The 15921-nt window shown below is 43.1% G+C and overlaps 1 protein-coding gene across 3 annotated transcripts in view; it reads left to right on the forward strand.

Annotated features, from left to right (window-relative positions):
• pdzrn3b (PDZ domain containing RING finger 3b) overlaps window positions 1-15921 on the forward strand; it is a 446914-nt gene that overhangs the window by 2352 nt on the left and 428641 nt on the right. For all 3 annotated transcript variants that reach the window (XM_070895159.1, XM_070895157.1, XM_070895158.1), the window contains exons 2-3: window positions 924-1004; window positions 1645-1752. In XM_070895159.1, the coding sequence (XP_070751260.1) occupies window positions 948-1004; window positions 1645-1752 (165 nt within the window). In that variant the 5' untranslated portion in view covers window positions 924-947. The remainder of the gene's footprint in view (window positions 1-923; window positions 1005-1644; window positions 1753-15921) is intronic.

Here is a 15921-nt window from a genome sequence, read left to right on the forward strand (position 1 = left end):
GAGAGAGAGAGAGGCATACAGACACGGAGAGAGAGAGATAGAGAGACATACAGACTGCGGGAGGGAGAGAGAGACAGACAGGGAGAGAGAGAGAGAGAGACTCTCACATTGACATACACAAACACACTGACACACACTGACATACACAAACACACAGACATATACACACACGCACACATATAGACACATATTATCCTGCTCTCCAAGGGGGCCAGCTAATGAGGAAATATATTTACATAAAAATCTTTCCGAAGGGGGAACAGTTAATCTCGTTCTGCCAAAACTGTCAACTTCCTCTCCGACATGCTTCATTGCGGATGTGTGTGTTTTGGGCTGGGATTTTGGGTCGGGGTGGAGGGGAAGTTCCTTGCCCCCAGAATTGTCAGCGCACACTAACATGGAGGCAGGGGGCAATCTGTAGCCACAGACATCACACTGGAAGGTTTATTTAGTGTGGTGATATTTATGACAGACCCTCCCCCTTCCGAGTTATGTTCGCGGTGTAAATAAAAGTGTGTCAGATTTTTCAACTTATAAACACTGGGCAAAATCACGGTGTGCTTTGGGTTTCATCCAACAAAACGTCGTCTCGGAATGAAATATTTGAAGTAAACCCTCCCCCTGTATTAGGTTTAAGGTTGGAGGAGGACTGCATGTTGAAGTAGTGTCACTTAGCATGCCATCAGACACTGCAAGATCAGTGCAGCTAATGCACTTCCACCAACCTTAAGCAGATGCAGCAGTTTGTTGACATGTCTTGTGTAAGGCTCCGGTGATATTTTGTTGTTAAACTGGTTCATCATTTTTTTTTTAAATCTTAAAGGTATTTTCTATTTCTGCCAGGTGGCGTGCAGTTGCCAGCTGGTCTTTCACAGTTGTTTATAGCCCTGCCAGCCAACACCTGTTATTGTGTCTGTTTTTAGGGTGGAGAGGCACTGACCATCATCATGCAGCGGGACTCGGGTTCCCTGGGATTTAACATTATCGGCGGCAGACCTTGTTCGGTATGTTTATTGCAACAGCCCAATTATAACCAGTATGATTTACCAGAGTTTTCAAAACGTGTTTCCCTATAGGAATGTGTATCCATGGTTGTACTCTGGGGGGAGGGGGGGTCTGTAACAAGATTTACAGCATCCGACCACTTTAAAGCCCTTTTATAGAAGAACTGAGCATGTTCCGTTAGCAACTCCGAAGTACTTGCCACAGCATGGGTATCTTGCCGAAAAAACACATCTATTGATTTCAGTTTTTGCATTTTGCAACTGACCTAGCCTCAAACGCTTCATGAGGCAGACAGTTCCAGTTACAACGGTACACACACCGTGCAAAGTGGTTGCATTCATTATATGAATGGAAGTACCTCTGGGCATCTCCTGCTGGTTTCAGGTTGGGGAGGTTGGAATATTTTGAACGTGCTGCCCCCCCAGCAGTGATGTGACTGTCAGCTGTTGCCAGTCCAGCTATTGCTGACTGTCACCACAAAAAGTACCTTCAGGGCATTGCATATCACATTGGATCTCAATAGTCATTTGAAGTTAGCACCTCCCCCTCTTGCTAATGTCTTCAGATTTATTTCATTCTGTTGTGCATTTCAAATACTAAAGTAGCCTTTTTTTTTGTTTTTTGGCACCTTATTTAAAGGAACATCAAGAGGGCACAGCGTGTGAGGGGATTTTTGTGTCAAAAATAGTGGAGTCTGGGCCAGCAGATAAAGAAGGGGGATTACTGATCCACGACAGGATTCTAGAGGTATGTGGGACGCTTACCCTCTCAAGTGCTGCTTAAAGAGTTGATTCATTTATAAGGTACAGTAGCGTGGAGAAGATACAATATAATATAACCCCTCCCCTCAATATACTGCTTGTTAAGGGGCAGGGTGGTGGTACTGTTCGTTTTATTTTCTCTGCAGAACTTAAGTGGCAGTAAACTGGGTTAAGGTGTTTTCAGGATACAGAGCAAAGTTCCCCATGACCTCACATACTATATGATTTAACCCAAACCTTACACCAATGTCCTTGAATCACAACCTTTGCATTTCCGAGTGTGTCATTGTTGTGGTTTTCCCACGTGCAACTGCCTTCTAATATTGCAGGTACATAAGAAATAGGAACAGGAGTAGACCATATGGCCCCTCGAGCCTGCTTCGCCATTCAATAAGATCATGGCTGATCTGATCATGGACTCAGCTCCACTTCCCTGCCCACTCCCCATAACCCCCTATCGCTCAAAAAACTGTCTATTTCTGTCTTAAATTTATTCAGTGTCCCAGCTTCCACAGCTCTCTGAGGCAGCAAATTCCACAGATTTACAACCCTCTGAGAGAAGAAATTCCTCCTCATCTCAGTTTTAAACGGGCGGCCCCTTATTCTAAAATCATGCCCTCTAGTTCTAGTCTCCCCATCATCCACCTTGTCAAGCCCCCTCATAATCTTATACGTTTCGATAAGATCACCTCTCATTCTTCAATGAGTAGAGGCTGAACCTACTCAACCTTTCCTCATAAATCAACCCCCTCATCCCCGGAATCAACCGAGTGAACCTTCTCTGAACTGCCTCCAAAGCAAGTATATCCTTTGGTAAAATTGGAAACCAAAACTGCACGCAGTATTCCAGGTGTGGCCTCACCAATATCTTGTACAGCTGTAGCAAGATTTCCCTGCTTTTATACTCCATCTGCTTTGCAATAAAGGCCAAGATTCCATTGGCCGTCCTGATCACTTGCTGTACCTGCATACTATCCTTTTGTGTTTCATGCACAAGTACCCCCAGGTCCCGCTGTACTGCAGCACTTTGCAATCTTTCTCCATTTAAATAATAACTTGCTCTTTGATTTTTTCTGCCAAAGTGCATGACCTCACACTTTCCAACATTATGCTCCATCTGCCAAATTTTTGCCCACTCACTTAGCCTGTCTATGTCCTTTTTGTGTCCTCCTCATACATTGCTTTTCCTCCCATCTTTGTATCGTCAGCCAACTTGGCTACGTTACATTGATATGCTGTGGCCTTGCGATTGGCTTGAAGCTGCGCAAATTCATTTAATTTGGAACCCTTGCAGCCGGCAGAGAGGCCGATCAGAAAAAGCAACAGGATTTCATTGCAGATCTGAGGTGAAAAACCACTGCTCTAAATCATTACCTAACACATACCACTGGACTAGGTACACTTGATTTCATGCTTGTGGAAGTTTGCTCATTAATGTTTTCTGCTGTGAGTTATAGTTGCAGAGTTGCCATGTTTAAGTGTGTTATAATTCATGCAAGACGGCTTCAGTTCATCACAGTGGGATGTAATTGAATCCCTGCTGGCCTTATAAATGGAGTAATCGTGGGTGCTTTACAGCAGACTTGTCTGTCACTGATTCCAGATTTAAAGTTTTTAAGCTTTTCGTGAAGGAGCTGGTTGTTCATATTTCATAAATTGTGGGTCTAATTTATTTTTTTCGATCTCCTTCTGCACGTCACTTTCGCAGCCCATAAACATCGTTTCCATCTGCCAATATTGCTTTTATTACTCTTTCCAGAATGAAAGTCTTTGAATTGACTTTGGTCCATTTTTCACTATTAAGTAACAAGGCCGCACAATATTGTGCTCATAAAATTATGTATTTGTCTCAGCATGAGAAATGATACTCCACTGTGTTTTGTTCCACATATTGCAATTCACAGATTTTCACCCGTTTGCAATTGTTTATGTAGGACTGTTGATTAATGCTTAAAATGTGAAACCAGAAGGTGGTGGTCATAGCCAAAAGTCAGAAGTGCAACTAAATAGTGCCAGTCTGTTTTGTAAAGGGCGACACCACAAGATACTCAGCTGATCTAGCAAAGTTTCCATTCCATTGTATTGCTTATTGTGTGTGTATGTATAGAGGATGCATGTCAGTTTATCAGTGGTTTAGAGAGAATAAACCGCAGTGTTTGCAGCCGTGTAGCAGGAGTGAGTCAGCCGCAACTCAGTTTGGCTCACATTCCCTGAACCACCAATTCAACAATGTGCAGCCTGTGTTTATATCGCATGTTCCTGCTTTCAACTTACTTTTCATTTCTGGCCATGTTTTGAGCTGATTCTCTGTTCAAGTATGAAGTGATATGTGTGTGTGATTTGACATTGGAGTCGAGGTGTTTTTCTCTTCTCAATTATCTCCCTTGCTGCCGCCATAACCACCTTATCCATGTGGCAAATTATGCTGCGGTCCAGTGCCATGGGTGGTATCTCCCGAAAGTGGGCAATTTAGCCAATCTCAGCCTTTGCAGCCGAGTTTCATTAACTCATGTATTATCCAGTCGCGGTTACTAGATAGCAATTTGGAGCAGGAACTCTGCCCATGTTTCCTTTCCATGCCTGAGGACAGTTGTAATGGCTCACTGCTGCCCCAACCAGTGCAGTGTGAGAAGGCTCAGCAGTTTGTACGATGTAGAAAACATTGAGTGTAAGCCACTGGGTTACAGGTCACGCGCATCGTAGACGCGTAACTAGGGACTTGCTTGTTCAATCATCACAACAGGCTAGAAAATAATGCTACTTGTATGTTAAACTGTTACAATCTCTGCAGGAAATGGCCAATAAACTGAGCACCTTTTTACAAAGACCGCAAGAATTTATTTTTGACCATTGGAATAAGATATCCCAAACATAATTTGGAACCTTTGCAGCTGAGGCAAGGGGAAAAAAGACATAAAGGAAATAAAATAGAAAACATTGGAGAGCTTTGCATTCCACCACTCCGGTGGGAATTCCATGCACCACATTGACCATGCAAGTTTTGGAATATTTTAATGCCAATTAAGAAAATATGTTTTGCCCTGGCCACACACAGCCTACTTATACAATCACTTATCAGCTTATCACAGTGTGTTGCAACAGCAAGTTGGTGAACAGAAGATAAGTTTAAATATTTTCTTGCATTGTTTTACTTAATTCACGCCTAGACTACAAGTTCAGGCAGCAGCCTTGCTCTTTACAATCACTTGAATGTCAGTTTTATCTGTTTTACATTTCAGATACTGCTTACTGATATCTTAAGTGTGATTTTAGGATTTTCAACTTTTTATAGACTTTATTTTCCAGTAGCATTTTAAACAGAAATAAATAATCCATGAATTCAACTAAAAATACAAGATATCGATCACGTTTAAAAATAATTCATTAAATTGATGGTGTGCTTTTTCCTTAAAGGAGTGCTTCATAACAATGTGCCTTTAATATTTAAAGTTTTTTAAAATTAACCATCTTTGACCTAGTTTGTTCCCATTTCTACCTATCCCAATACATTTCCTGTATTGGCTTCTACTCCTGCCCCTGCATGTTCACTATACCCCAAGGATTTATCCATCATGAGTTTTTTCCTTGTCTGTACACTGCCACTCAGCAATCTCAATTGTAGGCGTGTACTCAGTTCTACCTCTTTGCTGCCGCCGTTGATGCTTGACTGTGATGTTGGACTGCTTAGCTACATTGATTCCAGAATGAGCAAGAACCTTATTCAACTCAACTTCGACAAAACCAAAACCATCTAATTGACTGCCGCACAAAGCTCCACACCTCGGCTCTCGACTCAATCCCTTCCCTGGCTGCTTTTGTGGACTGAATCTAGTAGTGCGCAACCTCAGTGTTCTGTTTGACGCTGAGCTTCAAATCCCACTTCCCACCCACCACTAAAACTGTATATTTCAACTTCAGTTCCTCTGCCACTGAAACTCTGATCCATGCCTTAGCCAACTCCATTCTTGACTAACGCAAGGCTCTCCTTGTCAGCCTCCATGTTCCGCTGTTTAAAATTTCAGCTTGTCCTACTTGACTGACTTAAGATTGGTCTCCAAGTTGGAATGACCATTGTCGACCAATTTCTTGATTCTAGGGAGGCTCAGGCAGAACATTTAAGTGACACCTACATGTGTTTTTTAGTAACAGTCTTTTTAGTGATCTAAGTATCATGACAGTTGTCAATGAACAATTCTAAACAGAGCTGTTAAATCGTCCAGATGTATAGCTTTTAATTGCTATTGCTTTACAGTTTGTGTTTTTGGTGCCCTCAAAAAAAACCCAAGGGGGCACTTGATTGAAAGTTTCTGGAGTGTGACTCCCCCTTTAACCAGGGGGAACTTGATCATTGTTTTTACAAAAATAGTTGTGTGTGTGTGGGGGGGGGGGGGGGGGGGGTGCAGTGGAGATCAAATTTCAAATAGTGATCTGAACCATTCACCAAGAACATTGATCTACAGTTTTTGTGGGGGTGGGTGGTGAGGGGGATGGGTGAACTTGTGACATTAAATCCTTCAAAACACTCGCTAAAAATCCAGCATCTCGGGTAATATAAGTATAATTTGATTCATCACCGTAACATTGATAATCAATCTACAGAAAACCAAACACCCGATTTTCAAAAGCTGGATGGATGTTTGAGACTAACCTCATTTCAGGATGCAGTTGTTTTTTTGGTTGATGCAATTGTTTGAGCCCCTTAATGAGATAACTTTCCTTCAATCAGTCCCAGGTGACTGTTCTGAGTCATCACTTTCAACATGGGCCAATACAGAAATTGTTTACTGAGTTTTCTCAAAGATAATGAACTTCTGTGGATAGCTTACTTAACGTTGTAATTTGCAAGTGAGAGTGAAGTACCCTGTCAAATGTTGACCTTGGTCCTATTCGTGTTCAAGGCTGTAGCTGCAGTAATAGCATAAATGGTGCAGCATTAATTACTTCACTCTTAATTTTGAGCAAAGTTCCCACATCTGCCTGATTCGATTTCAGTAGTAAGTGTTAACATCCTAATGTGAATCTTCATTCTTTTTCAGCCACGTCAAAATATAAAATGTAGCTACTGCTTTCGGTGGGTAATTTTATTACTGCAGGAAAGGGATTTGAGCAGAGGTCAGGACTCCAGTCAGTGCACCAACTCGTAGCTAATTTGGATTGTAGTACTGATGTGTGGTAGCGGCAAACATTTTGAAATGTTTTAAAAATGCTTTTGTGTCTCAGCAGTGGTGGGAGCCAGATGCACCTTTTTGTAAGTCTTTCCATCAAATTTCCCCGTGTCCTCACCATGCCTCAATTGATGGTCACTAATGCTGGGGGTGTGATCTCTCAGTCAGCGGTAACTCTCTGGTAAACTCACCATTCTTTATGTATAGCCAGGCTAATGAGTGTCAGGTATTTGGAGACCATCACAGCTGCCCCCTCGTGTTCACACCTGAAGCCACTTGCAAAAGGGGGCCATCAACCTATCCAGGCAGCGGGCGGTCGAGGGGGCCGTTCAGCCCGACTGCCTGTCTCTCTTCCACGGTTACATCCGAGCCAGGGTGTCCCTGGAGATGGAGCACACGGTGTCCACAGGTACGTTTGCGGCCTTCCGCGAGATGTGGGCACCGGAGGGACTGGAGTGTATCATCACCCCCGGCAACCAAATTTTAATTTGATCCATTTAAGTTTACAATTTAATTTGTTTAATTTGCTGGTTTTAGTGCGCCCCCCCCCCCCTCCTTTGAGCCAGGGTGCACTTGTATAATTTGTGGTTTTAGTGCCCTGAAAAAAAAAATGGGGCACTGGAAAAAAAAATTATTTTGGAGTGTGACCCCCCCTTGCATTTGTTTAAAGTGCACAACTGAAATAGTTGAAGCCACTTGTGCATTGTTTTAACAGGAGTCACTGGACAGTGATGAGCAGCAGGAATCTATCTGGCAATACCTACTCGCTCTCCCCCACACCTTATTACCTGGGGCTTGGTGTTCACTTGTGCACCTCATTGAAAACTTGCTGAGATTGGATAGATTAGCACAGATATGTAATTGAACGATTGCAAGGTGAACACCAATAAACCAGAGCGATGGGTGCTGAATTCATTCAACTTCTTCACACTCATGTAATATTAGCTGGCACTTAATATTTTCTGTTCCTTGCCTCCTTCAAATCAAAATGTAAGCTTGTTTAGTTAAAAGCACATGAATTATAACGGTAATATAGATGGGATGAAGACTTGCATTGAATGGTATATTATGGATACATGAGGTCTCGAAATACTTTCCCAAAAGAGTAATGACATTAGCAGATTCCGGCAGTAGTGACCTTTTTATGAGTATTTTTTTTTTTGGAGGTTTATAATGAGGTTCATGTTGAATTTATAAGCAATTTCAGTTGCTGCCAGGCACAAATACAAAGGCACAAGGACACATGCAGCATATATTGGAATGCTTGGTATAATACGAGTTTTAACTTATCAGCAGACCTTGCAAACTGATGTAGAATTTAAAACAAGGTTTAGCAGGCTTGTATTACAAATTAATTGTTTGAAACTATAGACTTGACTATTCCAGTGCCCTCCTGAGCATCCCTGATTATAATTGTTCAACCATTGGTGGCCGTGTCTTCTGTTGTCTAGGTCCTAAGCTCTGGAGAACCCTGCCTAAACCTCTTCGCCTCTCTATCCAGAACCAGGGGTCACAATCTAAGGATAAGGGGAAGCCATATAGGACCGAGATGAGGAGAACATTTTTCACCTCGAGAATTGTGAACCTGTGGAATTCTCTACCACAGAAAGTTGTTGAGGCCAGTTCGTTAGATATATTTAAGAGGGAGTTAGATGTGGCCCTTACGGCTAAAGGGTTTAGGGGATATGGAGAGAAAGTAGGAATGGGGTAATGAAGTTGCATGATCAGCCTTGATCTTATTGAATGGTGGTGCAGGCTTGAAGGGCCGAATGGCCTACTGCACCTACTTTATATGTTTCTATGTTTCCTCCTCTCTTTCCTCCTTCAGGACGCTCCGTAAAACCTACCTCTTTGACCAAGCTTTTCTCCTTATCTGGCTCAGTATCAAATTATTTGTCTCATAATACTCCTGTGAAGGTGCTATATAAATACAAGTTGTTGTTGTTGGTGTTGAAAGATACTTCTAATTCAGTTTTTCTGGTGTCCTGTTTAGTTGAATTAAAGATATATGTATGGCAAGGCTATGATGACAAAGATCTCTCAATACTCTATTCATGTACTGTGAGTTTCAGAGGAGCTTGTCGTGGGCGGGCGGAATATTTGGGGATTAGGGCTGATATTTATTTAAAAGATGCAGCGTGAATATTTCTGGTTTGGGAACTATTGCAGAATCTATGTGTTCCGATATTTATGGAGGCTGACCTCCAGGTTCAGAGGAGCCAAGAGACTGCCACAGACATGCTTCTTTTTATGTATTTAAAAACATTACCAAAAATGCTGCAAGTTATATAGCGGTAACCAATACCGATCTGAATTCAAAGAAGAAAGTTACACTTTTATAACGGGGCAGAATTTCCGATGTCCTGGGTCCGTACGAAGTTTCTACCGACCCGGGAAAGCATCGGAAAAGCCGGTTTGAAGCGCGCAATGCGCACGCGCTGAAAACTGTTTTTTCCGATCTGTCGAGCTAGAGCTGGACAGATCTCGCGCAGGTCGGGAACGAGGACTTTTGTACGTGGAAGTTTGGGATATTGACCCATACCTTGCACTGCAAATGTCCTGAAAACCCTAGGACCTGAAAAGGCAGGCGCATAGCCTACTGTTGCAGGCAAAAGAGTTTAAAAACATAGAAAAAAACATGATTAAAATAAAAATTTAAAAAACATATTTATGTTAAAACCCTGCCCACTCAGATAATGTTATTTTAAACCTGAACCGTAACTTTTTTTTTTAATTGGGATTTTTTTTTCTTTATAAAAACACGTGTAATATTTTTAATTTCTATTAGTTTATTGTGTGAGGTGTTTTTTTTTAATGTTTTACCTATTTTTTGAGAGTTTTGGGGTTTTCTCATTCATTGTAATAGAAGTTTCGTAACTTAGGAAACTCCGATTACAATGAGTGAGAAAATACTTACCTGTGATTGGGTGTCCAGGCACACGTGACTCCTGCGGACGTCCCGACATGCACGTGCTGCGCGTCGCAGGGAGAGGAGGCCTGTGGATCGGGAGTTCCAGCGGGCACAGCAGCTCCAGGTAAGTGCGCATTTTATTTATATTCTTTATTGATTTACCCGTGGGAAGTTCTCCTCGGAATTTCTGCACTTTCACAACTATTTTAAGTTGAAACCATAAATCAAGTGCCCCCCCCCGATTAAAGGGGGAGGCACTAAAACCGATACACTAAACAAATTAAACTTTTGACAGTAAACTTCAATCAAATTAAAATTTGGTTGCCGGGGGTGATGATGCACCCCAGTACCTCCGATGCCCACCTCTCGTGGAAGGCGGCGAGCGTACCAGTGGACACCGCGTGCTCCATCTCCTGGGACACCCTGGCTCGAAAGTACAACACTTTCACATACTCGGGATGTTCCAAACTTTCTCACGCCAATGGATTACTTTTGAAATGCATTCTCTGTTCTGTTGATCAGCCGTGTTCCACACAAGGTCCCGCAAATGAGAGAAGTGACTAGTTGGTCTGTTTTGGGTGATGCTGGTTGAGTGATGAAAACTCGCTGGTCTTTTTCAAATAGCACCGTGGGATTTTTTCCACTGGAACAGGTAGACGGGGCCTCATTTTAGTGCAGGGCTGTGTGGTGGCAGGTGTGCAACGGCCACCCCATGTTAAAAAAATCCATGCCCAGGCATCTTCCACCCTTCAACATGTAGTTCAGGACCTGGAATATTAGGTCCTTCATTGAAACACCTGTGAACTCATCCCTTTTTGGCGTGGAAGCAAGTCATCCTCGCTTTGAGGCTCTGCCTATGATGATGATTGATGTTTCATCTCTCTTACACTGTATCAGTATGTGTATTGCTTCTGAAGTGAAAGCCGAGATTATGTGTTCAAATGCTGAAATAGAACTTGAACCTAGGGCCTTCTGACTCGAGAGGTGAGAATGCTACCAGTTTGAGATAATTGACACTCAAGTTGACGGACGGTGATGTTTTGCTGTCTGTACTACTGTATTTTTCTTGTAAAACATTGGATTTACTAAATCAAAGCACATATAATTTAAAATAACACTGGATTAATAGGAATATATATCTTTTTTTTAAATAAAGGAATCATTGGCCATTTCATCAGTGATAATTACAAATACACAGTAAAGTAGAACTGACTTTTTTTGAAAATAAGGATAGTAGAGGGAATGAGTCTGATCTCCAGAGGAGCTCAGAGATATACACAGCTCCTTGGTCTCTACCTTATATCAGGGGTAGGGGGAAAGGAGTAAGATATCAGCCAGTTGACCACCCAAATACAAACTAGCTTAAACCTCCTACCTGCCTCCATATTTGATAAGGCTATGGTGTGGGTTGAAGAAAAAAAACATTTTCCTTTCCATGCAAATTAAAGCAGTGGTTTCTATAATGGGCAGCCAATCTGCAGCATCAGCAAGTTGAAAATGTACCCCATTGTCTTATTTGTCCCATTTCTCTAGCGACGACTTTCCAGTGGCTGATAGCAGGGAGATTCCTCTGTAGTTCCCGCAGTCAGACTTGTCTCCTTTTTTAAAGATGGTCACGATCACTGCATCACTGAGATCTCTCGGCATGCTCTCCTCCCTCCAGATGAGAGAGATAAGGTCATGTATCCGCGCCAGCAGTGCCTCTCCGCCATACTTCAGTGCCTCAGCAGGGATTCCATCCGCTCCCATAGCCTTGTTCTTAAGTTGCCTTATGGCTTTTTCTGCCTCGTGCAGTGCTGGGGTTTTACTGAGGTGGCAGTGGGTAGCATGCTGCGGGATGGAGTCGAGAACACTCGAGTCAAAGGCAGAGTCTCGATTGAGGAGATCGTCAAAGTGTTCCTTCCAGCGGGCCCTGACTGCCTCGTTGTCCTTGATGAGTGTTTCCCCGTTCTTGGCCAGGAGTGGGGTGGGGCCTTGGGTGTTTCGGCCGTAGGTGGCCTTGACTGCGATGAAGAATCCTCGCACATCATGGCTGTCGGCCAGCTGCTGTATCTCCTGTGCTTTCTCCATCCACCATCTATTCTTTAGGTCGCAGGTTTTTTGTTGGACCTCGGCCTTAAGCCGCCTGTAATGCTGCCTTGCTACTCCCGAGTTGGGTTGTTATTTAAGGCTCAGAAATGCCCTGCGCTTGCGATCTATTAGCTCTTGGATCTCCTGGTCATTCTCATCAAACCAGTCCTGGTTGAGTGACCGAGTGTCTTTTCGCAGGCGCTGGTTATGGAGGCTGAGAGGTTCCATTTCTCCGGTTGATTTGTTCCACTGAGGAGCAGGTAGAATGCACACGTTCACTTTATTGCCCCGCTCTAGTCACCCCTAATATCTACAAACTGATGCTCTCATTTCTCTCCGTGAAATTGTCCATCACCGGTGGTGTGGTGGATCCTTGCAATACATTTCTGCCTTCATATGCAATATACTGCTCTTATTTCAATGCCAGTTAAGATTAAGTAGACCTAATATCTGCTGAAAATCAGCTTTCAGCTCATCGTAGGTACGATATGTATTCTAATTTTGTGTTGGTAGAGGGTAGGTATCATCCTGGAATGACTTCCAGAATAAAGTCACATCTGAAACTGCCAAAGTCACCCTTCAACCTCAGCTTTTTAATTGTTAATAGCAAAATGTACATCATTATTTCGGGCACCTTTGAATGCAATTTTGTGAATTTTTATGCTGATTTAAGCCAGAGGAGTATGTTTTTGGACTGGTAGACAATAGTTTAAACTGGAACACCACCACACAAAGATCAAAGAACATCCAGCTACAAAAGGCCATGAAGAAATTCACTGACGGAGAAAATAGTTTCACTAATACCTCCAAACTGAGGTGCAGCTTGAGAAAACTTTTCTCTTTTGAGACTGCTGTTGAATCTGGTAAGTGATTAGAATAATTTCACATGTCATCTACGATGAGTGTGTATTTACAATATGAGTCTACAAAGTCTCTTGTTTTGTGCATGGCAACAATATGCAGAACACTGTTCTTAGTCCACTTATCTCTGAGTTCCAAGTAAATAATTGAAACAGGTGTTCTCTGTTTGTGGAATAGTCCAAATAAGGTATGAAATCTGATGTAATGTGTTTCTTCTGCCTTTCCAGATAAGTCCACTCAGTTAATTGGACACCTTCAGAGTTTCAGATGTCCTGTCTCCCACCAGGAAGAAGGACAGCAAAAGTATCTGGTGTCTAGACACATCATTGAACTGCCAACTGCTGGTGACTGGATCCTTTATTGGTGGCCTTTTTAGGGGTCCACAATGCAAACAGGAGGATCCCATGTAATAGCAGGCAGTGTAAGGGGGTAGAACAGTGTAAGGAGATAAAGATATCACCAAAGTGGAATTAGACAGACAGATGGTCACTAAAGTGGATACTGAAGATAGTGAATTGATCTGACACACAAAATGGTCCGGGTTAAAGGGCTTATCAGTATTAGGAGGTTGTGAGGAGTCAGGAGTTCCTCCACCTCAAGGTTGGGATTGTAATATATCGCCTATTGACAGATTGTATGTGAACCTCGCTTATGAATGTGAAGCTCGCTTATGGAAACTTACATCTTCAGTACAGAACAACACCTACCTAGGTCAGTAGGGAGAAAGCTGTCTGGAAACATAGATTGTGGCAGCAGCTGCACTCATGGGAACGAGAGAGTTTTGGCTGGAGATCTTGGGAAAGGGATAATATTGGCTGATAAGGAACCAGGCGCATAGCAAACTCTGCGAAGCAAAGTTAACCAGCACGTCATGAGGAACTGAGGCAAAGTTGACACTGCAGAACAACACATTCCAGAAGGTTGACATGTGATGGGAGATGGACAGGCTGGGAAACCACTTAGCAGCCAGCCTGATAAGGGTCTACGAATCAATGGAGCTCCATTGACAAACTGTCGGCCAACCGGTGGTCACAGAAGTTTTGTAGGAGGGTCGCACACCTTGAAAAACTGTATAACTGTGTGTAGAAACCCTTGTACTTGGAAGGTACTCTTCCCCTGCATGCTTGAATAAAGATCGGTTGAACCGAGGTTTCGTCTGAGTGATTCCGTAGTCACTATATGGGCGGGGATACGGGCGGGTGTCGATCACTTATTTCAGGGGATCTACCTTGAAGAAGAGAAGCCTTCTTTTTACTCCACCAGGCAGCAAATCATGGATGGATGCCACTCACCTGGTGATTGAGACAGTGCAACATGTGCGTGCCGCTGTTCAATTTGAACACATTCTGCGATTGGTCGAACTCCATTGGAGGTGGTGCTGCTTAGCGCTGTCCTCAATGTGTCTGCCGCACTGATGAGAATAAAAAAGACCTTCAGGGAACCTCTCGTATGTCCCCAGTGAGACCTTTTTGAGTCCATTTGGGAGCAGTGAGCTTCAGTGTCTGGTTCTCGGGCTTATTATGCTGGATCAAGAGTGCTAGCTTGTGGAGGATTCAACAAGAGGTGGATCTTCCCAAATTCTGGCAGTTAATCTGTCAAAATATCTTCATGTGGCTTTAATATAATAAGGCAAAATAAATTTGATTTTGCACTATTTTGTTATTTCATATTGGGAATGCATTTTTGTAATCCAAGGAAATTTGAATGAAAATGTGTTTACATAAACCATGTGTAGTGAAATTAGCAGCATATTATGTTATATAGTCGACCTCATTTGTTAAATATCTATTGGCAACAAATGCCTAGTTGTAACATGGCTATTCCACTTACATAAATAGAAGTTTACAATGTCACGCGCGAGTCGTGTACCCATGTGCTAGGGGCTATTTAAATTTGCACTGAGTGTTTTGGATCCTTAACATGGCACCACAATCATGAACCCAAATGAATGGAGCTCAACACAGATAAAACCCAGCCATTGTACTGCAAGTACAGTTGATACATACGTTGCTCCACCTCATCATAGGCAGTCCCTCGGAATCGAGGAAGACCTGCTTCCGCTCCCAAAGTGAGTTATCTGGTGGCTGAACAGTCCGATATGAGAGCCACAGACTGTGTTACAGGTGGGACAGACATTCGTCGAGGGAAGGGGTGGATTGGACTGGTTTGCCGCGCGCTCCTTCTGCTGCCTGCGCTTGACATCTTCACGCTCTTTGCGTTGAGACTCGAAGAGCTCAGCGCCCTCCCGGATGCACTTTCTCCACTTAGGGCGGTCTTCGGCCAGGGTCTCCCAGGTGTCAGAGGGGATGTTGCACTTTATCAGGGAGGCTTTGAGGGTGTCCTTGTAACGTTTCCTCTGCCCACCTTTGGCTCGTTTGCCGTGAAGGAGCTCCACCTACACCTGCATGCATTGACCAGCAACCAAATGCAGAGCAACTCCCAGGTGCAACACTCTCCAAGGGCAGTACTTAACCTGGAGTAAGTGGCAGTGTATTTGATCATTTGCATTTTGTTTTTAATACAATGACCTCAGCAAACAGAAATAATAAAAAAGGTAGATTTAAAGAAGTAATATCCTGTGCATTTCTTGTATAAATATTGTGTCTGTTCAGCTTAGCTCAACTCTAGAAAGTCAACCCCGCACTGGACATGTGCCTGTCTATAACTATTTGTTTAGTGGAGCAAATAGACATTTGTTATAGACAAGGATCAGCATTGAGGGATAAAGTACTTCATTGGCTGTAAAATGCTTTGGGATGTCCTGGGGTTGTGAAAAATGCTATATAAATGCAAGTTCTTTCTTTCTTCTTTCATCAGTCAATTGGGCAAAGCAGCTTAGTTTTCTCCTTTTCTCCTTGTTGGTTCTTGCAAACTCCATGAACAAATTCACATTGTGGTGGTTTATTGCTTTTAACATGGAAGTTGCAATATTAAGGAATGTACATAAAACCTGAGCTGCTCATACAAAGCCAATAGAGCACAAAACTGTTTTTGTCTGGGGGTTGGGGGTGGGGGGGGCGTCCGTGGAATTGCACGGGAGTTAGCAGAGGCGTGAACACGGTACCGCCATGCCCCGTAGAAAGTGCCCTGGGCCACCGTCCCTCCGGAAATGATGTCATCACCCTGCGCGGCGATCCCGTTTGTGCCC

The sequence above is a fragment of the Pristiophorus japonicus genome, chromosome 12 (assembly GCF_044704955.1).
Source record: "Pristiophorus japonicus isolate sPriJap1 chromosome 12, sPriJap1.hap1, whole genome shotgun sequence".
NCBI lineage: Eukaryota > Metazoa > Chordata > Chondrichthyes > Pristiophoridae > Pristiophorus > Pristiophorus japonicus.